The following is a 25850-nucleotide window of genomic DNA, read 5'->3' as shown; positions in this document are numbered from 1 at the left end:
GGCAGGAGTGGAAAATAAATATACAAAGCTTTACTTTTCCAGATCCTGAATTTTTGAACCCCCTTGTACCAATCCATTCACCTCCCCAGAGTAACGAACCCCATGTGACCCTCAGAGTTGGGGACACGTATTATGATTGTCTGTTAGATACAGGAGCCTCTAAATCAGTCTTAGTGTGTAAACCAGACCCTGGATGCAATGCTATTGCCTCTTTAAATGTGGGAGGGGTCTCAGGTAAGGCCCAAAAAGTAGCAGAATTAACCCTTTGCATGGTATCTATGGGGCCTTTAACTGTAGGACATTCATTTTTACTTATGCCGGATGCCCCTGTAAATTGATTAGGCCATGTTCTCCTTTGTAAACTTAGAGCAACCATATCTTGTGCTCCAGATGGGGCTGTCTCTCTGTGGTTGCCAGAGGATACTGTTCATTTATTACCAATTTTGATTGCAGATACTCAAGGAGCAATAGGGGATACATCCAAAATCCCCTCTGACATTCCTGAGTCATTATGAACCTCATCCTCTACTGAAGTGGGACTCCTTAAATGTGCTATGCTTGTTACTATTAAAGTTAAAGGGGAGACTCCAATATGTTGTATATATCAAGTTTAAATTTGTGTTGTATATTTTGGAGAACTTTCATTATTTAATTTGAACATCTTTGGACAATTCTATGCTAAAGAATAATGAAAATCCAGCAGTTCCAGAGACAGCCAGAATCCAGGCAGAGTCCAGTTCCCCTGATGACATCTCAACCCTCCTTTGAAGACAAGATTTTAAGGACTTTAATTGGACATTGTTGGGTTTTGTTTTTCCTTCTGTTACTCTATACATCATCTGTAATATGTATTTTCCCTTTCCTATATTGTTATTAGTATATTGTTTGTTAGCATTGGTTATGATACTCTGTTATTTTTAAAATTTATTTATTGTTTATTATTTATTGTTCCATCAAGGAAAACTCCCCGTGTTTCTTGATGAAACAAAGGGGGGAATGTAAGGAATTAATTGTTATATGAGGTTTTTATGACCCCATCTTTTATTTCCTTTCCCTTAATCCTACTAATTCTGTTTGTGTTTTTGTTCTTTTTTTTTTTTGAGGCAATTGGGGTTAAGTGACTTCCCCAGGGTCACACAGCTAGTAAGTGTTAAGTGTCTGAGGCCGGATTTGAACTCAGGTACTCCTGATTCCAGGGCCGGTGCTCTATCCACTGCGCCACCTAGCTGCCCCTGTTTTTGTTCTTGTTAAATAAATTCTGCTCTGTTTTGAGGGAGGCTGTCAGTCTCCTTCCTTGCCCCAATATTGCAGTGAGCTGCCTGGCTAACACTCCCCAATTAAAAATTGGTCCCTACCAAAGCCTTTTCTCAGATGATTCTTAGGTTGTAATGTGTTGGGGCTTCTCTGTCTCATGTAAAAGTGGATTTTCTTCTGTGGTGGGGATAGAGGAAATAGAGGGAAAAGCTGGCGTCTCCTCCTGTGTGAGCTCCTTGGCTCACTCTACTCCAGAGTTCCCATGAAGTTAAATCTTTGAGACATATAAAGTACAGAATTAAATGCAAATCTCTCAATGTTTGGTGATAAAAAGATCCAGACTATGGTCACTGGTCCCTCAATAAGCTAAAATATACTTCATGCCACCTAAAGCACAGTTTGGTAAGCTTTCTTTTTCCCATGCCTGTCTGAATCGGTAGCTTATATGAATCCCATGCTGTGAGTATCTTTTCCAAGGGAGACCCCCGCATTCTATAGTAAGGTTTGGTATTTTTGGTCCCTATATTATAATTCAAAATTTGTCTTACTAAAACAAAAATAAAAATAGAAAATGCACAAAAACAAAGCAGGAATATGATCTTATAAAATTACAGCCTAAAATTGTCTCAAAAAAATTTTTTTTCCTCTTGTGAAAAGGTGGTTGGGGAAAGAAAATTCCTGAAGGAATAGCAGGAAGAAAAGGCCTTTGGAAATTTAGAGAGACACACTCATAAATTCAGTGAAAATATGAGAAACACACAAACATAGAATTTCGTACCTAGATGTTTTACAGAGAAGATCAGAAGGTTTCAGCATCCAACACACCCTTTGTGGTGAGCCAAACTATGGCATTTTAAATTTTATGTGGTAGCCTTATTTCTTTACTTTTCTTTTTTTGTGTGGGGCAATGAGGGTTAAGTGACTTGCCCAGGGTCACACAGCTAGTGTCAAGTGTCTGAGGCTATATTTGAACTCAGGTCCTTCTGAATCCAGTGCCGGTGCTTTATCCACTGTGCCACCTAGCTGCCTGTATAATGGTGGTTGCCTTATTTCTGTCCCAAGTGTAGGGAAAATTAGGTGGGGGTTTCTAATATAGTTTTACTAGTTATAGTTTTGGCGACTAAGAAAGAGGATACCAGGGCAGCTAGGTGGCGCAGTGGATAGAGCCCCAGCCCTGAGTTCGGGAGGACCTGAGTTCAAATCCGGCCTTAGACACTTGACACTTAACTAGCTATGTGACCTTGGGCAAGTCACTTAACCCCAATTGCCTCACACACAAAAAAAGAGGATAATGAACCCCTCAATCTTCTGATCTTCTTTGCAAAACAAGTTGGGTAAGTAATTTTATGTTTGTAAGGTTCTCATTTTTTCATTGATTTTATGTGCCTGTCCCTTTCAATTTTCAAATGGGTTTCTTCTACCTGCCAAGTACCTGCTAAGTACCTAAGTACCTCTTAAGAACCTGCTTTTCTCTAACTTTAGTCCAGAAACTAGGAATGAGGAATTTTTTCTTTTTTGTGAGACTATAGTGGGCTGTGATTTTATAGGATCATGTTAACACTTTGTTTTTGTGAATTTTGTATTCTTATTTTTATTTTTACTTTTCTTTGTGTTATAGTGAAGAAATTTTTGAATTCTGGGAAGGGGTTTAGAAATCGCATACCCCACAATAGTCCCCAGGACTCTGCATTAGGAAAGCTACTCATGGATTGGGATGAGGGAAAATGTACAGTGAAATCAGACATGACCAAGGGATAGATTATCTGACTGCTTTCTGTGGCATAGCTTATTAGAGACACAGTGGCCACAATATGGGTCATCTGATCCCCAAACATTGAGGAATTTGCAAACAATCTGTTCCACGCATCCCCCAAATATTTACTTTATTGAGAACTCTGGAGTAGGGTGAGTAAGAATTCACACAAGGGGATACACCAACTTGAGTTGCCCCAAGGCCAGGATATAGACAAAAAGCCTTCCCAGACCAGGACCCAGAAACCCAAACCTAGGCTTAGAAATAGAGAAGAGGAAAGTTCCGCGTCTGCGCAGTCTCTTCTTCAGCCAACGAGGTGCCCATTGGCTGGATCAAGGAGGGGGCGGAGCGCAAGTCACCGCCCCTTCTAAACCAGCTGGGGGGGGGAAATCCGCTTCAAAGGCGCCTGCGCATTCTGCACCTGCCTTCCTCCGGCTCCCCGACCCCCAGTTCAGGAGGCCGCTGGAATTTGAGCCAATGAGGAGCGCCGCTGCTGCTTCTTCCCTCCCCCACCCCACCCCCTACGGCCCCCGCAGCGGCTCGTCCCCTAGGCTGGGCCCCGTCTGAACCCCGGGCTAGCCCTTGCTCTACATCCCCCTTCTCCCAGGCCCTCGGGCCGCTCCCGGGGGTCTCTCCCTCCGACCTCTCGACTCCTGGCCCCTGCCGGGGTCCGTCTGGCTCTGCCCAGGGCCCCGGAGCTGGTTGTGGGGGGCCCCGGAGCTGGTTGTGGGGGGCCCCGGAGCTGGTTGTGGGGGGCCCCGGAGCTGGTTGTGGGGGGCCCCGGAGCTGGTTGTGGGGGGCCCAGCCTCCTTTGGCCTTGGGGGTGCCTCCTCCAGGCGGAACCGCGCGGTGACGTGGTCAGACCTCCCCTTTAGGAAGATGAGTCTGGGGGCTGATGGATTGAATGCAGAGAGACTTGAGGCAGGCGGCCCCCCTCCCCCAGCGGCTACTGCAGTGGTCCAGGTGTGAGGGGAGGGCGATTTCCTGAGAGCCCATTGAGAAGCCTTAACGTGCAGCGCAAACGGGAGGGAGTCAGGGTATTTTGTCGGGAGGGGGGGTGAGTAAGTGTGGGGGAGGCGGGGGGGGGGGGGGAACAGGCTAAAGGTCCCTGTCGCCTCCTCCCAGGCATGGAAGGGTCACTGAGATGTCTCTGGGGAGTCCTAAACCTGATTCCCTTTGGGGGAGAGGCACCTGGGATCACCCCCCAAGCCCAAGGAAGGAGGGGTCTGCTTGGAGACAGGTCCGCTTTTCTGGGGCAGGGGGGGCAGGGCTGAAGCCAGGCCACCAGACTAACCCAGGCTGGGTAAAGGCAGCTTTGGACATTCTGCCCTCCCCCCACCTGGGCTAGGAGGAGGCTGAGCAGGGTGGAGCCAAGTTTGGCCTTGAATGGCCAGGAAGGGTGAGGGGGCGGGGCAGAAGAGATGTAGATAATGGGAGGGTTGGGGGAGAGATTTCTGGAGCAGCCTCCATCTACCTTGTTTCAACTCTGGCTAGACCAAGAAGACACCAAAGAAGCCGGAGTCCAAGGCCAGGAAAAGTAAGTCTGGGTCTCAGGTGCTCCCCTCCCCCTCCCCATCTCTGGTGCTCACAGCCCCACCAGTATCTGCCCTCCTCCACACCCAGGACCCGGAAATGAAGCATTTTTCAGAATCTTTTTAGTCTCTGTGTCTTCCCTCCCTGAGAAGTCCTCACTTCCTCCCATGAGAGAACTCTTCTGAGGCCTGCCCCTTCCAGCCATGATAGGAGACCCTCTGGTAGAGTGAGGGCAAGAGTGCTGCATTTGGAATTGGGCCCTGGGTTCAAATTCAGCACCCCTGGGCCCCTCTTCTGGACTCTAGTGGTAATACAGTGCTTTCCACTTGTGATCTCCTTTGATCCTGACAACAACCCTGCCAGGTCGGGGCTATTATCTCCACTTTACAGATGTAGAAACTGAGGCTTGGGGTTGCAGTGACTTTCCTAGCACCTTATCTAGGACATGTCTGAGGGAGAATTCTTACCTGGGTCTGACTGACTCCAGACCCACCTAGCTCTGTCCACTTAGCCTTGGCTGCTAAGTCCCTGAACCTCAGTGTTCTCACCTCTAAAATGAGGGGGCTAGACATGGTGACCTCTGACTAAGCCCCTGTCAGGTCTCAAATATGCCTGGATTCCTGTGATCGGCTCAGAAAAACAACTACTCTCATGGATGTTCTGAGTTGGAAAGACGGCAGAAGATGATCTTCACATTCCCTGCTGGCTGTAAATCTGTGACCCAAGCTGGAATCTTGGCTGATCCTTAATGCCCCTGTGACCCTGGGTAAGTCACCAACTACTCTGAGCCTTGTTCCTCTAAGGCAACAGGAGGGCATGGAGTTCTGAGGTCCCTTCTGGCCCAGGGTCCTCTGACAGCTGGGCACTTGAAAAGAGGCCTCCAGCCTTGGACACCATCTCTGGCCCTACTCAGTTCCCTGCTTTCCTGCTACTGTCTGCCCTTGGGCAGCCAATCTGCCCCTCCCCACCAGTCCAGCCCTGGCTGGGCCCAGCTCACCTGGGAGAATCCTCCAGACACATTTAGGGGACCTGAATGAAGCCCAGTCACAACCACCAACTTTCTCCCTTGCTCCAATTTTCCCAGGCTGAGTAGATTCCTCTGGGGCTTTGTTCCCCATTCATCTATGCTCTGGCCTTCTCTCAGGGACTTTCTCTGGTCTCCAAGTCATTGTCTCTCTGCCATCTTAAACAAACAAACAAGAAATACCCTCTGCCCCTCGCCCTCGTACTGGCCCATTAAAAAAAAATTGCTCCAAGAAGCCTTGTTGGCCTTAGCACAGGGCCTGGCACAGGGAAGATGCTGTTTTCTTGTTTTCAAGGTTTTCAGGAGCATCTGACTCTTCAGGAACCCTTTCAGGGGTGTCTTGGCAAAGGTGCTAGAGTAATTTGCCATTTCCTTCTCCAGCTTATTGTACAGATGAGGAAACTGGGGAAAACAGGTTAGGTGACTTGCCCAGGGTCACACAGCAAGTAAGTGTCTGAAGTTGGATTTCAACTGGGGTCTGCCTGACTGCAGGCCAGGTTCTCTATCCACTCAGTGCACCACCTAGTAGGTGCTTAATTCATGTTTATTCATTGATTGGCCCATTCAGGAAAAAGAGACATGTCACTTAACATCTGGTCTCAACTTAATTGCTGCATCCTGTGCTGAGCCCTGTCCTTTCTTCTTGAGTATTGAATTGGTGGGCAAACTCCCTGACCCACTCAACAGGGACTGGGGTTCTGACACATTCTGAGCAGAAGTAAAAATACTGTTAATTGGCAATAAAACTTAAAGGAGACAGTGAGAATTTGACAAGCAATAAACTTCTAAACGAACTATACTGGGGCAGGGCTGGGTACCTTCCAGACCCCATCCTCAGAGTTTAATCTGACTCAAATCCATAATCATCTCATGCATGGATATTGGGGAGATCTCTGGGGCATGGAGTGCCCTGACTCCTGGGAGGTGGTGCCAGATCCTTGAGTGTCTGAGCTAGCCCGGATTCTGGAAATATTCCAGACCCTTAATCTTTTCTCTGTGACTGGGGAAAGTGTCCCTGACAGCCTGGGTCTGAGGCAGGGCTGGGATCCAAGCCTTCCTGAATCTGGCTCTCTATTGAAAACATGGAAAGAATTCCACAGATCAAGCCTGTAGAGAGGACACAGATGGAAGGTGATCTCTGAGAGGAAGGCACTAGCAGCTGGGGAGGGAGGAAGTAAACCAGGGCAGGCCTTCAGAAGGGGAAGTTTGAGTAGAGGAGGGGGGGGGCCCCTCCAAGCAGGAGGGAGCAGAGCTTGGGGGTTGTTTTGTTTGGCAAAGGGAGGGAAAGGCTAGTGAGTGTAGGAGATGCCTGGAAGGGGGAATAATGGGAGAAGGATAGGGAAGTCTGCAGCAAACCTGTATTCAATCCTATGGCTGAGTTTTCCAATTTGTGGAATTGGGGGCTGGTTTGCATGCCATAACATCCCATTTATATGGGGCATGGGGTTTTTAAAAGCCTTTGTTTCTGTGACAAAAGCCATACTATTAACTTCTCCATCATGAACAGTGTCAGGGTAGATTTGAACTCAGGTCTTCTTTTCAAGGAGGCAGCTAGGTGGTGACAGGGTGGGGGGAGCACCAGGGCTATGGTGCTGAGTTCAAATGTGGCCTCAGACACTTTCCAGCTGTGTGATCCTAAGGAAGTCACTTAACCCTGTTTGCCTCAGTTTCCTCATCTGTAAAACAAACTGTAGAAGGAAATGGCAAACCACCCTGGTACCTGTACCAAAAAACCCCCAAATGACTGAAAATGACTGAGCAACAGCTTCTTTTCAGCACTCAATCCCCTCAACTAACATTGAAAAACATGCAATGCCCAGACCTTCCTCATTCAAAAAACAAAACAAAACAAAAACCCTCCTCTTAACCCTATCATCCTTAAGGTATTCATCCTTTTCCCGCCTTTTCACAGGTGATTTCCTAGAAAAGACTCCCTGTATGGGATTGTCCTTCCTTTTTCCACCCCCTACTTTCTTCTCTACCTCTTGGAAATCACATCTCCTTTAATCAGATAAAAACAGTGGTGTCATTGCTAAAGACCCAACCCCTTTGAATGGCTTTTTCCTGACTTCTCTATAGCAATGGTTGTTGTCAAGTATCCTCAGCCATTGGATAAATACTTGTCCTTGGAGACTGGCCCCTGTCCTGGTTCTCCTACTGCCTGTTGGACTGATAACCAAGGGATCCATAAGTCCTCCCTCTGCTCTGATTGGATTCCCTTTTCTCCCTGACCACCTCTCTCCCCTTGTGGGTAACTCTCCCTCAGTCCCAGGCCTGCTTTTCTAAAGTTGCTCTCAGTCATCTCTCTGAAGGGAACTAGCTGGCTGATTCAGTGCAGTGAGTAGTGCTAGAGCTCAGTCAGTGTGAGAAAATCATGGATTTGGGGACTTCCAGGGGCCCCTGCTCCAGGGCCTAACCCAGAGAGCTTTGCCTGACCTTTCTTAAGGTCAGCCCGGTCAGGAGAATTTCAAAGGAAATATAGATTGACCTTGCTGATGTCTTGCTGATTAAGTGAACTCACTTGAAGCCACACCTACCTGAAAGCCTTGTCCCTCAGAGGGCCTGTCCTCTGAACTCTGACCGCAGCATGTTCTGCTCATGGACCACCCTCAAGTCTAGTAAACCAGTAGATTGGAAGGATGCTAGCCCATTAGTTTGCAGTTGTATGGAAGGACCGTCTCTGCTTCAGAGTGGGAGGGAGGTAGTGAGGCTCTCAGATGGGCTCATGGTGGAGGACATGGAAGAAAAAGGAGGCCAGGCTGAGCTCTATCTCTCCTCTAGGCTAGATAGGCCTTAACTTGCTGAGCCAAGTGATCTCTCTCGACTAATATTTGGCATGCTTTCATAAATGTGTAATGCCCCAAACTGGTGCTAAAGCTTCTAATTTATAAGTAGCAATTTTCCCTAACCTTGGGACAGAAATAAGGTGCCCACATGTAATTTTAAATGCCACAGGTCACAGCTGCCTGACCTACACATCTCACCCCTAGTATCAGATGGAGGTAGAGCTCTAGGTCTGGGGTCAATGGGGCACTGCCGGGTCTCTTCGATCTGGGATCCCAAGCCCCTCCTGCCTCCTGGGTCACTGCAGGAAGGTGGGGGAGGGGCATGAGGGCAAAAGGAAGGAATTGGGGGGGGGGCAAGTCCCCTTCCTGTTCAGACCAAGTTCACTTCCAAGCCTGACCCTCTCTGCTGCCCTCCCGTTCTGGTTAGAGTCTCTCCCCAGAGGACAGGGCCTTTGTAAGTGCTCAGAGACTTCAAGCTCTGTAATTCCATGTTGGCCAGTGTCCATCCTAGGAAGAAAAGGCAAAGACAATGTCTCCCTCACTCTGAGATCCTTCTCCCTCCCCAGGTCAGCTTGCAGACAACCAAAGGCTATTCCAAGGAGAGAGCCTGGAGCCAGAGAGAATGGTCCCTGGGACCCAGACACCCCCATCCCAGGTGAGTGCAGCCCATCCACAGTGCTGACCAGCCTTAGCAAAGGTGGAATCCAACAGAGCCCAGGAAGCTTTACCCTGTTAGACACAGGCTGTCCTCTGCAGTGCTGTCAGCAGAGCAGACATGGTCCCCCTGGATCTGCTCATTTCCTTCTGCCTCAGACCACCCCAGTCTTCCCTGGTCTCTCTGAATCATGCCTCTTTTGTTATTCTTAGGTCAAGTCAGTGAGCATTTAGACAGTGGCTCCTGTGCCAAGCACAGTGCCAACTACTAGGGATGCAAAGGAAGGCTTAAACAGTAACAGGCCCTGCCTTGGAGGGGTTTACTGTCTACTTGGGAGATGACATGGCAGCAGCTGGGTGCACACAAGGTGTCTCCACCATATAGATGGGAGGCCCCCTCAGAGGGAAGGCTTCAGCAGTGTCAGGGACCAGGAAAAGCTTCTTTTCAGAAGGTGAGGGTTTTCCTGAGATGTGAAGGAAGCCAGTGTTGGGGGGGCTTGTGACCTGGATCTGTGGACTAGCTCACCCAAAGAATTGCAGGCTCTTCACAAATCTTGTGGTAAAATAGAAAATGATTTGTTTCTTTTCACCTCAGTCCAATTTTGTCCAAGTTTTTGAGGATATATGCAAGGAGGGAGGGTCACAGGGAATGCTTTTTCCTTGTCCCTTATCATGGGGGTTGGGCCAGAGCTCAGGGAGTGAGGACCACACCTTTCTCCAAGTGGGTGCCAACAAGAAGCTGAGAGTTTCTCAAATCAGGGAGTCATCTGACTGTAGAGAAAAGAGAATCCAGAAGTAGCCTGGCTATGCAGACCTCAGACAGTGGAAGCTGCTTAGCAAGAGTGAGGTTCCTAGCAGGAGAAAACACAGTGTACACCCCACCTGGGACATCCAAGAGCCAAATGAGCAGCCCTCCTTTTTACCTGTCTGATGACTTTTCCTGGGTTTTGGCACCATGAGTGTTGGGGGACTTGTGACCTAGATTGGGGGAGAGGGCTAGCTCACCCAAAGCATTGGAGCCTCATCACAAAAGTTTTTTTTTTTAAGTAGTAAACCTTTTACTTTATAGTTTTGGATTCCAATATTTATCCCTCCTTACCTCCCCTCTGTGAGGTGGTAAGCAATCAGATAGACTTTATATATGTACATTTATGGAAAATATTACCATATTACTCATTGTATAAGGAAATTTGAATGAAGGAAAGTTAAAAATAGTCTACTTCATCTGTGTTTCATCGCTATCAGTTCTTTGGAGGAGGAGAGTATGCTTCATCATGAATCCTTTGGGATTGTCTTAGATCATTGTATTGTTGAGAATGATTAAGTCTTTCACAATTCTTCATCCAACAATATAGCTTTCTCTCTGCACATTGTTCTCTTGCTTCTGCTCACTTCACCATCCATCACTTCATAAAAGTCTTTCCAGGCCATTATCAGGATGTTTTCATCCTGATAATGGGCATCCTTGCTTCACTCCTGACCTGGCTGGCACAATTCTCTTTGCCACCTAAGTGCATCTTTCTTAATTTCTAACATCAGAAACAGGATGTTTTCCCTTCAAAAGGTATTGAGACTATCCTGCAGGCTAGGCAACTCAGGCAACTAAAGCCTGGGGCTCTTGTTTTGCTTCATGCTTTCCTGCATTTCATAGTAAGACACTTCTTCAACTTTTATTATTCCAAAATGATTCTCACTTCAAATATAAGATGTTTTTCTCAACATTCCCTTGGGCTCTTATGGGATATGGTCTCAAGTGCTGTCTCTGACCCTCATCAAGATTATAGGAGTTTGGGGCAAATCCCTTCTGGGCTGCAGTTTCTTTCTCTAAGTTGATGAAGGTTGGACTAGATGAATTCTGCAGTCTTTTTCAGCTCTAAGTCATGTGACTTTTGATGGTTTAGGAGTTGGTGACATTCAAGGATGTGGCTGTGGAATTCACCAAGGAGGAGTGGCACCTCTTGGACCATTCTCAGAAAGAGTTGTACAAGGAGGTCATGCTGGAGAATGCCCAGAACCTGCTCTCTGTGGGTAAGGACCTTTGCCTCTCTGAGCTACTAACATGGTAGCTCATTGCTCCTCATCCTGCCAAGGCATAGTGAGTTTATCCTGATTCTTTCTTCTTTTTTCCCTCAAGTTCCCATCCAAATGTTGGGAAAAGAAGAGAAAGGAATAAGCATTCATATGTAACGGTTTTATATCCAGTACTGGGCAAAGTGTATTCTACTTATTCTCATTTGATCTTCACAACATCCCTATGATTTTGCTACCATTATCATCCCCATTTCATAGTTGAGGGAACTGAGGCAAGCAGAGGTTATGTAAGTTGTCCAGGAGGGCATAGCTACCATGTGTCTGACACTGGTTTGAAATGGTCTTTCTGACTCCAGGCCCAGGGCTGGTACCACTGCACTACCAGCAGTCTCCAATTTCTAGGTACTGGAAGGTAGGCACTGTGTGCCCATCCTTCTGGGAAAGAGGTGAATAAAGGTGAAGGTTTCTGATTCCAAATGGGCTGTGTGATGTCTGCCCACCTCCAAAGATCCCAGCATTCAATACCATGGGAAACAGCCTGTCATCTTTGCTTCCATGTCTCCTTTCCCTAAAGAGGAGTAACTTGTATATTTCTCTCTATCCTCATCCCTTCCCTATTCTATATTTCCAGGAATTCCAGTTTCAAGAGAAGATTTGAGCTCCCTTTTCCAGGAAGGGGAACTAGCAGGGATGGCAGAACAAAAAGGTCCAAGGAACTCCTGCCCAAGTGAGTGACATAAAAGCATGTGTCTGAGGGCTGTTATCATGAGAGGTCTCTAAGTGTTGTGGTCAAGGGAGGGCTAGACTTGAGGGCAGGAAGGTCTGATTTGGAATTTGTTTTTAGACACATTTCATCAGTGGGATCCTGGGCAAGTGACTGATCCTCTGAGCCCCAGTTTCCTCTTCTGTAATACAGGGGAGCAGGTCAAAATCCTTGGCCTTTCAGTAGCCTTGTAGTGATGAAACTTTGATGCTACAAGAAGTCATCCTTTTGAGTTTTGAGGCATGGACATCTCCTGAAAGCCTCTAAAGTGGGCTGAGGGTGTCCAAGATGAATTCTTTCCTAGTCAATAAATATTAAGCACCTCGTATGTTCCAGACACTATGCTAAGCATCAGGAATACCCAAGAATAACTAAGGATAATCCTTGCTCTCAAGGAATTCAGTCTAATGGGGAAGAGAACATGTGAACAACCATCTATAAACCCACCATATTCAGGATAAACTGGAGCTAATCGAGAGAGGGAAGGCTGAAAGGGTAAGGAAGACTGGAGAAGCCTTACTGGAGAAGGAGGAATTTTAGGCAGCACCTCAGGGAAGCCAGAGCAAGCAGGAGGGGCGGCAGCCAGAGAGAACATGGAGTCAGGAGATGCTGCCCATTTTAGAGGTTTTCAGGAGAGTTCTATGCTTCACAGCACAAAAGGATAACTTCATATAGCACCAAAGTTTTTATCAGTACAAGGCTACTGAAAGACCAAGGAGTTTGACCTGCTCCCCTGTATTACAGAAGAGGAAACTGGGGCTCAGAAACAAAGAAACCTGTACCACTGATTATCACACATTTGGAGGGAAAGGAAGGTGAACAAAGACTGGGAAGGTAGGAGAGGTGCTGATGATCAAGGGCTTTCACAGCCAAGCAGAGGATTTTATATTTCATCCTGGTAATAGGGAGTCAATAGTTCCCTGTTTCAAGCTTCTTGTGCTGGGGTATAGGGGCTGTGTCACTGGCTTTCTACACTGAGGCATCTATGGCTTGTGGATTTCTCACTGCCCTGGGCTTGCTCCCAGCATGCTGGGCTGAATGGCCAGGCCTGGTCACACCTGTCCTGTGGGTGGCCCTCTAGCTGGTAGCTTGCCCTCTTGGCTGGTACTGGTGGGTTTCACCACTGGCCTGCTACACCACCAGAAGTCTTCTAAATTATCTCTGGTTGGAACACTGTCTCTCTCTGTCTCTTTGCAAGTTCTGTAGTTTCAGAATCTGTCTAGAGGCTTGATTTAATGTTCTTTTTGAGGGAACCCAAAGGCAACTCTCTGGCTTCTCTCTACCATCTTGGCTCGACCTCCCTCAATTCTGATTCTTAAGGAATTATTTTCCACAGGCAGCTCGTGTACCCACTTTCCATTTGTCCAACTGTATTTTTAAGGCATTGTTTTCTTTTTCCCAGCTACTGACTCTCTTGCATAACTCTCATTTCTTTTCCAATTTTTTCTTCTACCTCTATTGTTTGGTTTAAAAAATCCTTTTTGAGTGCTTTCAAGACGACTTTTTGGTCTTGAGACAAATTTAGCTTCTTCACCATTAAGGCTTCACATGTAGGCATCTTATCTTTTTTGTCCTCTGAGTTCTTGTTTTTTTCCCCCTATTGCTATAGTGATTTTCAGTTTGTGCCTCTTTTTTTTTTTTTTTTTTTTTTTTTTTTAGTGAGGCAATTGGGGTTAAGTGACTTGCCCAGGGTCACACAGCTAGTAAGTGTTAAGTGTCTGAGGCTGGATTTGAACTCAGGTACTCCTGACTCCAGGGCCAGTGCTCTATCCACTGTGCCATCTAGCTGCCCCTTGTGCCTCTTTTAATGTGAACATTCTTCATTTTGACTGAGGAAATAGAATATAAATCAGTTTATATTATGCCACTAGGGAAAAGAATATAGATTTAGGTGTATGTATCTTTCTATTAATACATAATTGTTTTCTTCAGGTAGAGAAACCAAGCGTGAAGTGAACGAGATGGCTACAAAGGTGAACATTTTTGTGGAAGAATTTGGCCAACATAGATTTGAGAGTGATGGTGCCTGTGACAACACAAGAGAAATCTGTGACTCTCCTACCAAGATGGAGAAAAATCCTAAGACAATCTATGAGTTTGGTGAAATTGGAAAGGGATTCATAGAGTCCTCAGTCCTAACTCACAGTAAGAGAGTGACTTCATGGAATGAGTCTTTTCAGGACACTGAAGATCATGAATGGTTTCCTAAACAGGTGGAGCCTTTTCAGTCTCAAGAGAAGTCACATGAAATGCAAATATGTCAAGGGAATCATTTGGAAATGGTACTGAATTTGAATTCTGATCTTATTAGACATCAGAAAAGTGATACAGGAGAAATGTTTTGTGGAAGAAACAAAAGTGAGAAAGCCTTCAGTCAGAACTCTAAGCTCATTAGTCTTCAGAAAATTCACATTAGAAAAGAGCTTGTTGAATATAATGAATTTAAAGCAACCACATCCCAACACTCATCTCTTCCTTTCCATTCTCCATTTTACCATGGAATGAAAAGTTATGCAGTTTATGACTATGGAAAGGCCTTAACATGGAACTCAGATCTTATCAGGCATCACAACATTCACATTGGAAAAAAGTTTTATAAATGTAACCATTGTGGAAAGGCTTTCACACACAGCTCCAGTCTTGCTGCACATCGGAGAATCCACACTGGAGAGAAACCTTATGAATGTAATCAGTGTGGAAAGGCTTTCACACAGAGCTCCAATCTTGCTGCACATCAGAGAATCCACACTGGAGAGAAACCTTATGAATGTAACCAGTGTGGAAAGGCTTTCACACACAGCTTCAGTCTTGCTGCACATCGGAGAATCCATACTGGAGAGAAACCTTATGAATGTAATCAATGTGGAAAGGCTTTCACACAGTGTTCCCATCTTTCTGCACATCAGAGAATCCAAACTAAAAAGAAATCTTATAGATGTAAACAGTGTGGAAAGACTTTCACACACAACTCCAGTCTTGCTAACCATCAGAGAATCCACACTGAAGAGAAACCTTATGAATGTAACCAATGTGGAAAGGCTTTCACACGCAGCTCCAGTCTTGCTGAACATCAGAGAATCCACACAGGAGAGAAACCTTATGAATGTAAACAGTGTGGAAAGGCTTTCACATGCAGCTCCAATCTTACTAAGCATCAGAGAATCCACACTGGAGAGAAACCTTATGAATGTAATCAGTGTGGAAAGGCTTTCACACATTGTACCAGTCTTGCTGTACATCAGAGAATCCACACTAGAGAGAAACCTTATGAATGTAAACAGTGTGGAAAGACTTTCACACAGAGGTCCAGTCTTGCTAAGCATCAGAGAATCCACACTGGAGAGAAACCTTAGGAATGTAAACAGTGTGGAAAGGGTTTCACAAGGAACTCCAGGCTTGCTAAGCATGAGAGAATTCACACTGGAGAGAAACCTTATGAACGTCACAAGTATGGAAAGACTTTCATGTTGAGTTCCATTCTTCTTGTTGTTAGCTCCAAGGAACCTGCACCTCTCCCACCTGGGCCACTACTACTCAAGCCTACTTCCTGGTTCCCAGAAGGGGTAAAACACCCAAGTTCCACCTCAGCTCTAGTAGTGAACACTGTAATCCTCCCCCTGGCTAACTGCTCAGCCTCTGGACAAGGCCAGGAGCTTAGTTACAGTCACCAGCAGTGCTGTAGATGATTCAGAGGCTCTGGGTCTGGCAAGGCCTGCTTGGTACTGGATCTGTGTCAGCATGACTATGGGGTTGTATTCCACTCCCTCCCTGGCATAGCAGCCCCCTCCTGCCAACCTTTGACCTAAATCCAGGGCCAGTATTTTATCTACTTTGTCATCTATATCTGCCCCAGCCTGGGAGTATTATGGCAGGTTAAATAAAGGGAAAAACAATGAGGAGAAACATTCTAGATAAGCAAAAGTAATCCAAGCAGAACGTGCCTACAAAATGAGAGCCTCTGAACACAGTAAATATAGTCAAACCTGTAGCCCAGAGCCAGTCAGTTTTCTGCATCATGTAGTGTCTGTAGTAATGAAATGCCATAAAGGTGCTATTAAGAGAAGACCTTCACCACATCTTCAGCCCAAAGTTAGTGTAAACTAATGTCATATCAGAAGAAGTATTCTAACATTATCACATGTCAGGAAACCTTCAGTTATGATTTCGACAGCCAGAAAAAATATGGAATTCATGCTGAAGAAAAACTTCATGAAAGTAAGAATTCCTTCCTCCCTAATCAATATAGGAGAAATAAAGTCTTTAATCGGGACAGAGGAGCTATAACTCAGAATATTGCAAAGCAAGATTGCTAGGAATAATACCCAAAGATGGGGACTGAGAACAGGGTTTATATGGGGTAACAGAACTACCTTTGGGAAAAGTAAGTTTCTCACAGATAGAAACTGCTTAATGTAAATGAGTCTCTTTGCATAGTAACCTAAAGTCCAGGAAGTAAGCTTGGGAATCTTTGGGAGGGGATCATTTGTTTGGGGGAGATCCATACAACACATCAAGAGTCTGAAATTGACAAAGGTTGGTCAGCCCAAGGTGACTCTTTGGCCTGGGAACGGTGAAGATTAGTCAGATCTCAGTAAATTGTGGTTATCACATCTTTGATTTTTTTCCCATTAAAGTATTTTATTGTTTTCTAGTTACATGTAAAGATAGTTTTCAACATTCTTAGTGAATTTCTAGTTCTTTTGTTTTGGTTCTTTTTTGCAGGGCAATGAGAGTTGAGTTGCCCAAGGTCACACAGCTAGTAAGTGTCAAATGTTTGAGGTCGAATTTGAACTCAGGTCCTCCTGAATCCAGGGCTGGTGCTGTATCCACTGTGCCACCTAGCTGCCCCATAACATTGGTTTTTATAATATTTCTAGTTCCAAATTTTTTCTCCCTCCTCCCTCCCCAAGACAGCAATCTGATATAGGTTTTATATGTACAATCACATTAAATGTATTTCTGCATTAGTCAAGCTGTGAAAGAAGAATCAGAACAAAAGGGAAAAACCACCAAAAAAAGTAGAAAAAGTATGTTTCAATCTGCATCTAGATTCCACAGGCCTTTTTTTCTGGATTTCAAGAGCATTTTCCATCATGAGTCCTTTGGAATTATCTTGGACCTTTGTTGATACTGTGGGAATTTATTGTGATTTGGGGACCCTGCCTTTGGGCTGAGATTAAAAAGCCTTAGGCCCTTGGGTGTTGTCTCTCTGTAAGAGGGAATGGTGCCCCTCCCCCTCTGCTTCAGCCTAGGGGAGAAGCCACAGGCCTTAGGGAATGCCATCTGGGCAGATAGCTGGGGAAATCCCCATCTCCCTCTGCCCTAATTGGAGCTGTCCCAGAGATCCCAGTCTTGTCTTGTCAGGCTCTGAGTGTGGAGCTGGCGAATTAGCTTGGTGTGTGAGGGGGCGTAGGGAGCCTGAGGTTTGAGGGGAAAGAAGGAAGATATATACAGGGGAATTAGACAAGGAGGGGGATGGAGAAAGTGAGAGAGGGCTGACCGGGAGCAGGGAGGCTGCTACAAGGACGCTAAGGAGGCTGAGGCTACATAAAGAGAGGGGCTGACAGATGGAGTAAGAGTACAGAAAAGATGCTGGGGAAAAAGGAAGGATGCCGGAGGACTAAAAACACAAGGAGGTCTGTGAGAGAGATGCAGGGGTTCAACACGGCAGTACAGAGAGGAAAGTTAGACGGTAAGGGGGTACACAAAGTGAAAGGGGCTTGGAGTTAGAAGAAAGGAGCTGAGCAGTAAAAGCACAGGGGTACTGGAGTGTAGGTTAAAAAGTGAAAGTTGGAGAGGACTGGAGGCAAACTGGTCCAAGCAGCATACCCTCAGGCAAGAGACAGCAATGGCCCTTATATTAAAAGCAGACAGGTTGGATAATTTGCATTTCTTTACCCTTTTCTTTTACATTGATTTTTATAAATAAACTCTGCTTTGATTATTTAATAAGAGGCTTCTTAATCTTTTTTTTTTTAATTATTTAGTGAGGCAGTTGGGGTTAATTGCCCAGGGTCACACAGCTAGTACCTGTTAAGTGTCTGAGGCCGGATTTGAACTCTGGTACTCCTGAATCCAGGGCCGGTGCTTTATCCACTGCACCACCTAGCCGCCCCTGGCTTCTTAATCTTTTGCTTGTCAATTTGGGAGAGGAGCAGTGTGGAGAAATTTTTAAAAGGCCCTAACAGATTATCATAGGAAATTAATAGTAGTCAGCCACCCAGTCAAACATCCACAGATTAGGACCCCAGTAAGTCAGTAAAATATTTTTACAATACTGTGTACAGGGGCGGCTAGGTGGTGCAGTAGATGAAGCACCGGCCCTGGATTCAGGAGTACCTGAGTTCAAATCCGGCCTTAGACCCTTGACACTTACTGGCTGTGTGACCCTGGGCAAGTCACTTAACCCCCATTGACCCGCAAAATAAAATAAAATAAAAACAAAAAAAATACTGTGTACAATGTTAGGGGGATAAAGGTTTCTAGAGGAGGCTGGGTCATGCCTCGAGGCATGCAAAAGAAAACCTTGAGTATGGATTGGAGAAATGTAAAGCTGTAGGAGTCAGAGGTTTCTCTGAAAAGGCATGGTGGGGAGAGGGGGAATGTTTATATTCACTTGTGTGAGCTCCTTGCTCACTCTTCTAACAAAAATCATGAAAATAGAAAATCTGAAAAAACAAAACAGTAACATGATCTTATCCCCCATTTGTCTGATTAAACAAACTAAAATTGGAAACAGAGTATTTTGGAGATACTAAGCTCCTTAGCAGGTAAGAGAAACCCAAATGAAAATTTAAAGGGACAGGCTCATAAGGAAAGTTTCTTACCCAACTTGAAGATCAGAAGATTGAGAGGTTCAGCACTCTTGGCTGGCTCACCAAATGTGATGATTAATATCTAATCTGTGTGTCATTTTACCTGCACCCCAGCATGTGTGTGTGTGTTGGGGGTGGGTAAATAGCTAAGGTTTACTTATAAATTCAGCAACAGTTTAGGCTTTTAAGCATTTATTAAAGTATATTGGGGTTAGCAGAGACACCACGATGACCTTAGAAACCTAAGAAAGGTCATTTCATGTCTTTTTCAACAGGAGATGGTGCCCAGGTTTTCACAAGATGGCAGCTGATTTCATCTGGGGGATGAGAAAGAGAGGGAGGGAGCAATCATAGGGAAGAGTGGAGGTGCCAGCCTGGGGCACCTGGAGCAGGGTGGTCTCCTCCACAGGAAGAGCCAGGTTCAGAATCAGGGAGGGTTTGGGGGAGATGCTGGGTTACCCTGGGATATGGTGAGCTGGGGAGGCCCAGTGGCCATCCTGCTTTAAAAGTCCTATTGTTGTAGTTGTAGCTGCAGGACTGAAACCCACAACCTGGGATGAGACCCCTAAGGGACAGAGCTTGGAGAGAGAAGAGAGAAGAAGGGCCAGGCTGAGCCAGGGACAAGCCTCTCAGATAGAGGGCATGGCATGGATGGGGACCCAGCCAAGGAGACAGAGAAGGGAGGAGGAGGGCCCCAAGAGGGAGTAGGGTCAGGACCCTGAGCCAGGGGAGAGAGGAGGAGGCCTGAGAAGAGGCCACTGAGTCTGGACATTTGGGGAGGGAGGGAGCAGTAACCATGGGGAGCCTCAGGCAAAGTCTCCCAGGAGATGCCTCCTCTCAGGGCTGCCCCAGCTGCTGAGTCAGGTCAGGGAAACCAGCATTTATTAAGTGCCTCCTGGATGCCAGGCAGCTTGACTGGGTATAACTGAGTGGCTGCTGGGCCTAGGTGCCCTGATGACAGGCTGCTTATGGGGGGGGGGGGGCGGGAGCCCTGGGGGGCAGGAGCCCAGGGCCCATTCTTTCCTCCTTCCTTCTCCTTGCTCTGGTTTGCACCCAGGCCCGTGAGGTCTCAGGGGGCTGAGCTAGAAAGGAAAAGGGAGCCCTGGGAGGGAGGGGTCAGCCCTTGCCCCCTCCCAGCTCCCAGACCTCCCTGGGCCTTGGAAATGCCCACAGTCCTCCCGGCTCCAGGGGACACCAGGAGGAGCTCGTCTGTTTCCAGGGCTTCCAGGGGCAACTCAACGTGCATTGATGAAGTGCCTACTGTGTGCCTCACTGCATTCCAGGTGCCAGAGATGCCAAGGAGAAGGAAAAGCCCAGACTGTGGTGGTCCCTGCCCCTCCCCTCCCCAGGAGTCCTGGGAAATGCCTGGTCATCTGAGGAGGGAGGGGAGGTGACACCTGGGCGGGGTGAGGAGGGGACACTGGGTGGGGGCTGGTGGGGAGGGCTGCAAAGCTGAGGTTGGGGGCTCCTTTCCAGAGGGAACAAACCCAGGCAGCTAGGTGACACAGTGGATAAAGCACCAACCCTGGCATCAGGAGGACCTGAGTTCAAATCCAGCCTCAGACACTTGACATTTACTAGTCGTGTGACCTTGGGCAAGTCACTTAACCCTCATTGCCCAGCAAAAACAAAACAAACAAAAAGCCTAAACTGTTACTGAATTTATAAATAAACCTTAGCTAGTTCTCCCCCACACTGTGGGGCAGGTAAGGTGAGCACATATTAGATTTTAACCATCACAAATCAGATATAGGTTATACATGTGCAATCATGTAAAACATTACCAGAGTAGTCCTTTTGTCTATGAAAACTGAAATAAAAGGGAAAAAAATGAAATAAAGAGGAAAATCGCATGCTTCAGTCTGTGTTCAATCATTATCAGTTCTTTCTTTGGAGATGGACGGTATGTTTCATCATTTTCGTCTCCAGCTGATTTTGCAGAAGATACTGAGGGAAAGAAGGTTAAGGAAATTGCCCAGGGTCACACAGTTAGGAAGTGTCTGAATCTGGTTTTGAATCCAGGTCTTTCTGACTCTAGCCCCAGCACTCTATTCACTATAACACATAGCTGCCCAAGTCCTCTGGAAGGATATAAAAAAGAGTGAAGTTTGCCAGTGCCCCCCTCGACAAGTTGGCAGCAACAACACGGCCCCGGTCGTCGTCGCCTTAACGGAGCGTCCCGGGTGGCGGAGTCTGTGCTCCAGCTCGTTCTCCTTCCGAGGTCTCGGCCGCCGCCCGGGGGGCGGGAAGGGGTGGGCTTCGCTACGGGTGAGCGGAGTGCGGTGCCTTCCTGGGAGAGGCCCCCTCCGCGGGTCGGCCGCCCGGGAGCCCGAACCGGCCCGGCCCGTGAGGAGAAGGGGGGGCGGCCCGGCCCCGCGTAGGGGCAGTGGGGCCGGGGGCCGAGGCGGCCCGGCCCGGCCGGGAGGGATCCCGCTGCGCGCCCTGTACCAGGCCGCGGCCGCGGCCCAGCCTTCGCCCCAGCCCAGGGGCGGGAGAGGGCCGCCGCCGCCTCCTGCCCGCGGCGCCCCGAACCCAGGAGAAGATGTGGAAGCAATAGAGTGGGGAGCATCTAGTGACAAAAAAATGAAGCCAGCTATATCCTAAGAGGTTATCGTGTATACCACATGTCTGTAACCGTTTTGCCTGTGGGCAGTATTGGGATTTGTTCCTGGCTGCCTGAACAATATCGACATTGCTCTAGGAATTTTGGACTTAATTGGTTTAAAAGAAAAAACGGTAACAAATGGACAATATGTCTATCACTAACACACCCACAAGTAATGATGCCTGTCTAAGCATTGTTCATAGTTTGATGTGCCATAGACAAGGTGGAGAAAGTGAAACATTTGCAAAAAGAGCACTTGAAAGTTTAGTAAAGAAACTGAAGGAGAAGAAGGATGAATTGGATTCTTTAATAACAGCTATAACTACAAATGGCGCCCATCCCAGCAAGTGTGTTACAATACAGAGGACATTGGATGGCAGGCTTCAGGTGGCTGGTCGGAAAGGTTTCCCTCATGTGATATACGCTCGTCTCTGGAGGTGGCCTGATCTTCACAAAAATGAACTTAAACATGTGAAATACTGTCAGTACGCTTTTGACCTAAAATGTGATAGTGTCTGTGTGAATCCATATCATTATGAAAGAGTTGTATCACCTGGCATTGATCTCTCAGGATTGACACTGCAAAGTTCTGCTCCATCAAGTATGTTGGTGAAGGACGAATATGTTCATGACTTTGAGGGACAGCCATCATTGTCCACTGAAGGACATTCAATTCAAACCATCCAGCATCCACCGAGTAACCGTGCATCTTCAGAGACATACACCAACCCAGCCATGTTAGCTCCATCTGAATCTAACACTACCAGCACCACGAACTTTCCCAACATTCCTGTGGCTTCTACAAGTCAGCCTACCAGTATATTGACAGGCAGCCATAGTGAAGGACTTTTGCAGATAGCTTCAGGACCTCAGCCAGGACAGCAACAAAATGGATTTACTGTTCAGCCAGCTACTTACCACCATAAGAGTACTACCACCTGGACTGGAAGTAGAACTGCAGCATATCCGCCTAATATACCTCACCACCAAAATGGTCATCTTCAGCATCATCCGCCTATGCCACCCCATCCTGGACATTACTGGCCAGTTCACAATGAGATTGCATTCCAACCTCCCATTTCTAATCATCCTGCTCCTGAATATTGGTGTTCAATTGCTTACTTTGAAATGGATGTTCAGGTAGGAGAGACATTTAAAGTTCCTTCAAGCTGCCCAATTGTTACTGTCGATGGATATGTGGACCCATCTGGAGGAGACCGCTTTTGCTTGGGTCAGCTCTCCAGCGTTCACAGAACTGAAGCCATTGAGAGAGCAAGGTTGCACATAGGCAAGGGTGTGCAGCTGGAATGTAAAGGTGAAGGTGATGTTTGGGTTAGGTGCCTCAGTGATCATGCAGTGTTTGTGCAGAGTTACTACTTAGACAGAGAAGCTGGGCGAGCACCAGGAGATGCTGTTCACAAGATTTATCCAAGTGCATATATAAAGGTATTTGATTTACGCCAGTGCCACCGTCAGATGCAACAACAGGCTGCCACTGCACAAGCTGCAGCAGCTGCTCAGGCCGCAGCAGTAGCAGGAAATATCCCTGGACCAGGATCAGTAGGTGGAATAGCCCCTGCTATCAGTCTGTCTGCAGCTGCTGGGATTGGTGTGGATGACCTGCGCCACTTATGCATACTCAGGATGAGTTTTGTAAAAGGCTGGGGCCCTGACTACCCAAGGCAGAGCATCAAAGAAACACCTTGCTGGATTGAGATTCATTTACACCGTGCCCTCCAACTCCTAGATGAAGTACTTCATACCATGCCTATTGCAGACCCACAGCCATTAGACTGAGGTCTTTGTGCTGTGGCCATGTGTCAGGATGGTGGACTGTAAAATACAATCCTGTTTATAACCTGAAGATAGATTTTACTTTTGTTCTGCTTAATCTTTTCATAAAAGGTTGGAAAATGTGTTTGCTGCCTTGCTCCTAGCAGACAGAAACTGGATTTAAAAACTTTCCCCCCATTTAGAAACTTGTTTCAGGTGTGAGGCATGACTCAGAGCTTGAAATAGGGGAAAACATATCCAGATGGAGTCCTTACTAGCTATATATGAAGGAATCATTCCAGTGCTGAAAATGTAACCTTTAGCACATACTAGAGCCTTTTGTGTGCAAAACCTATATACATAATCTTAGATGTTATTCTGCAGAATAAATTCAACATTGCTAATGTTTAAATGCAGAGAAAGTTCTCAAAGAGAATTCACCTCTATCTCATTCTGTATGTGAGTGGTTACTGTTAATCATATATCTTAATCAAAAATACTGTGCCATGTGGGTGAGTTAATATTATTAAGAGCAACTTGACTCTGCGGAGATTTGGTCACAAAAATTTCAGTGGAACCTCTTCCCAAAGTAATTTCTTTGAAACTTGAACAAGTGAAGACAACATTTTAATTCCTATTGTAGCTTGCAGCTTCGATTTTACATTTGCCAAGGCTAATATGTATATATTTTAAAAATCCTTACCGCTAGACAAAAACTTGTTTTAAATTACATTTTGCTCTCTGTCTGATAACTGTGATTAAGAAGAGGTATTTCTCTGCCCTGGTGAAGAATAGTAGTATTCTTTCTAAATTTCTGGGCATTGGGTCTGGTTACTAAAAAGCCTGGAATAGGGATTGCTTTCCTTCATTAATTCACAGGGAAAACTTTTGTATTTTTAAAAACACTAAAAGGAGTATTATCACTCCACTTAAATGTCACACTGTTCTGCAAAGCTGATAATGCTTAAACTAAATAATGAACAACTAGTATTTTGGAAACTGCTAAAAATCTGTGTTAAATACTGTGCAGAATAATGGAAACATTATAATTGTTCATAATGGGTAGTTTAACTATTTTTGTACTTGATTTGATGTGTGATTTTTCGTAGACAGTTTAAATCATGTATGTCATGACATTGTTTGAAATTCAGTTTTTGTATCTTGGGGCAAGACTGCAAACTTGTTTTTTATACCTTTTGGTTATTCTAAGCCCTATGCCATCAATGACCATATCAATTGGCAATGACTTTGTATAGAGAATTTAAGTAGAAAAAGTTGCAATTGTATTGACTGTACAAGAGAAACAATATGTATGCTTTTTATCTCGCTAGTGGTATAAATAAAACTCTGAAAATCTCAGTATACAAACTTGGAATCTAGGTTTGCTTTTTAAAAAAAGATCTTTTGCACTCAAGTCCATTAACTAAATGGTAAATCAATTTTCTACTAAATGACAGGCAAAAATACAGTAGTAAGCAAGCAACCGTGGTTGTTAATACTTTATACGAGACTTCTTCACTGTTCATTATGTCTAATGTGTAGAAGTTCAAGATCTTCTGTGAACTTTTTGCAGTAGCAGAAAAAGGCCTGGTTGTCTACAAGATAAATAATGTGAAATAAAATATAGTATCACTCACATAAAAAAAAAAAGAGTGAAGTTTTGAGCAAGTATGGATGAGAGGAAGAATGGGTGAAAAGTTAAAAAAAAGTTGTCATATCTTTGCAATGACAGTGTGAATGGAGGGTTAAAAAGTAGTGTTTAAGGGGCAGCTAGGTGGTGAAGTGGATAGAGCACCGGCCCTGGAGTCAGGAGGACCTGAGTTCAAATCCGGCCTCAGACACTTAACACTGGCTGTGTGACCCTGGGCAAGTCACTTAACCCCAATTGCCTCGCAAAAACCAAACAAACAAACAAAAAGTAGTGTTTAGAGTTTGGAAGGCATTTTGAGGAATGTTTTTGATCTCACTGAGATCATAATGATGTGAGAAACTTTTAAAAAAAATAAATGGGGGCAGCTAGATGGCACAGTGGATAGAGTACCGGCCCTGGAGTCAGGAGGACCTGAGTTCAAATCTGGCCTCAGACACTTAACACTTACTAGCTGTGTGACCCTGGGCAAGTCACTTAACCCCAATTGCCCTGCAAACAAAAGAAAACAAAAAACCAAAACAAAAATGCCTGTTTTGGGAGTATTTTATCCAGTTACAACATTTACCAAATGGAAGCCAGAGTGATAAATTTTCAGCATGGAATTATTTAAGGATACTGTGTTAAAATTCTGAACTCGAACGACCACTAGAAGGGCATATAGTAGTCATTATGTGAGGAATAATCATTCATGATTTCATTGCTACAATATTGAGGTCAAGTTTGCAGTTTCCATGTTTCAGAATAGTGTCATGGACCCTGAAAGGGGGTAGGTGGAGAACATACAAGACTGCTGCTTGAAAGCTTTGGGAGTAGACTAACTAACAGTAGCAGGCCATGTCATTGAAAGTGATGACAGTAGGGGGCAGCTAGGTGGCACAGTCGACAGAGCACGGGCCCTGGAGTCAGGAGGACCTGAGTTCAAATCCAGCCTCAGACACTTAACACTTACTAGCTGTGTGACCCTGGGCAAGTCACTTGACCCCAATTGCCTCACCAAAAAAAAAAAGAAAGAAAGAAAGTGCTGACAGTAAATGGCCCTTGGAAAAAATGGAGATTCTGAATGATATAATTGGTGAACATAGCTCTAGATGTGACTAGAATATAATTCAGTCCCACTTTAAGTGAGTTTTATTATCAAATTAGGGTAATTGTAATCTTCAATCCTCTTTAAGTTGATATAGTTAATGAAAAATGCACTGAAATTTGGC

General features: G+C 45.7%; 1 protein-coding gene and 1 pseudogene across 1 annotated transcript; both read left to right on the top strand.

Moving 5' to 3' along the window:
* The first annotated feature begins 3477 nt into the window (after positions 1-3477).
* Positions 3478-16512, top strand: LOC122754071 (annotated as a pseudogene).
* A 4691-nt stretch (positions 16513-21203) lies between these two features.
* On the top strand, positions 21204-24359 carry LOC122754078 (mothers against decapentaplegic homolog 4-like). The gene has a single exon (XM_044002098.1). It carries the CDS (start codon positions 21357-21359, stop codon positions 23013-23015), a length of 1659 nt encoding a protein of 552 aa, XP_043858033.1. The 5' UTR covers positions 21204-21356; the 3' UTR covers positions 23016-24359.
* The last annotated feature ends 1491 nt before the right edge of the window (positions 24360-25850 follow it).

This window comes from Dromiciops gliroides, chromosome 1, assembly GCF_019393635.1.
Source record: "Dromiciops gliroides isolate mDroGli1 chromosome 1, mDroGli1.pri, whole genome shotgun sequence".
Classification (NCBI taxonomy): domain Eukaryota; kingdom Metazoa; phylum Chordata; class Mammalia; order Microbiotheria; family Microbiotheriidae; genus Dromiciops; species Dromiciops gliroides.
The sequence above is the reverse complement of the archived record's forward strand: the minus strand, read 5'-3'. Positions and strand labels throughout refer to the sequence as shown.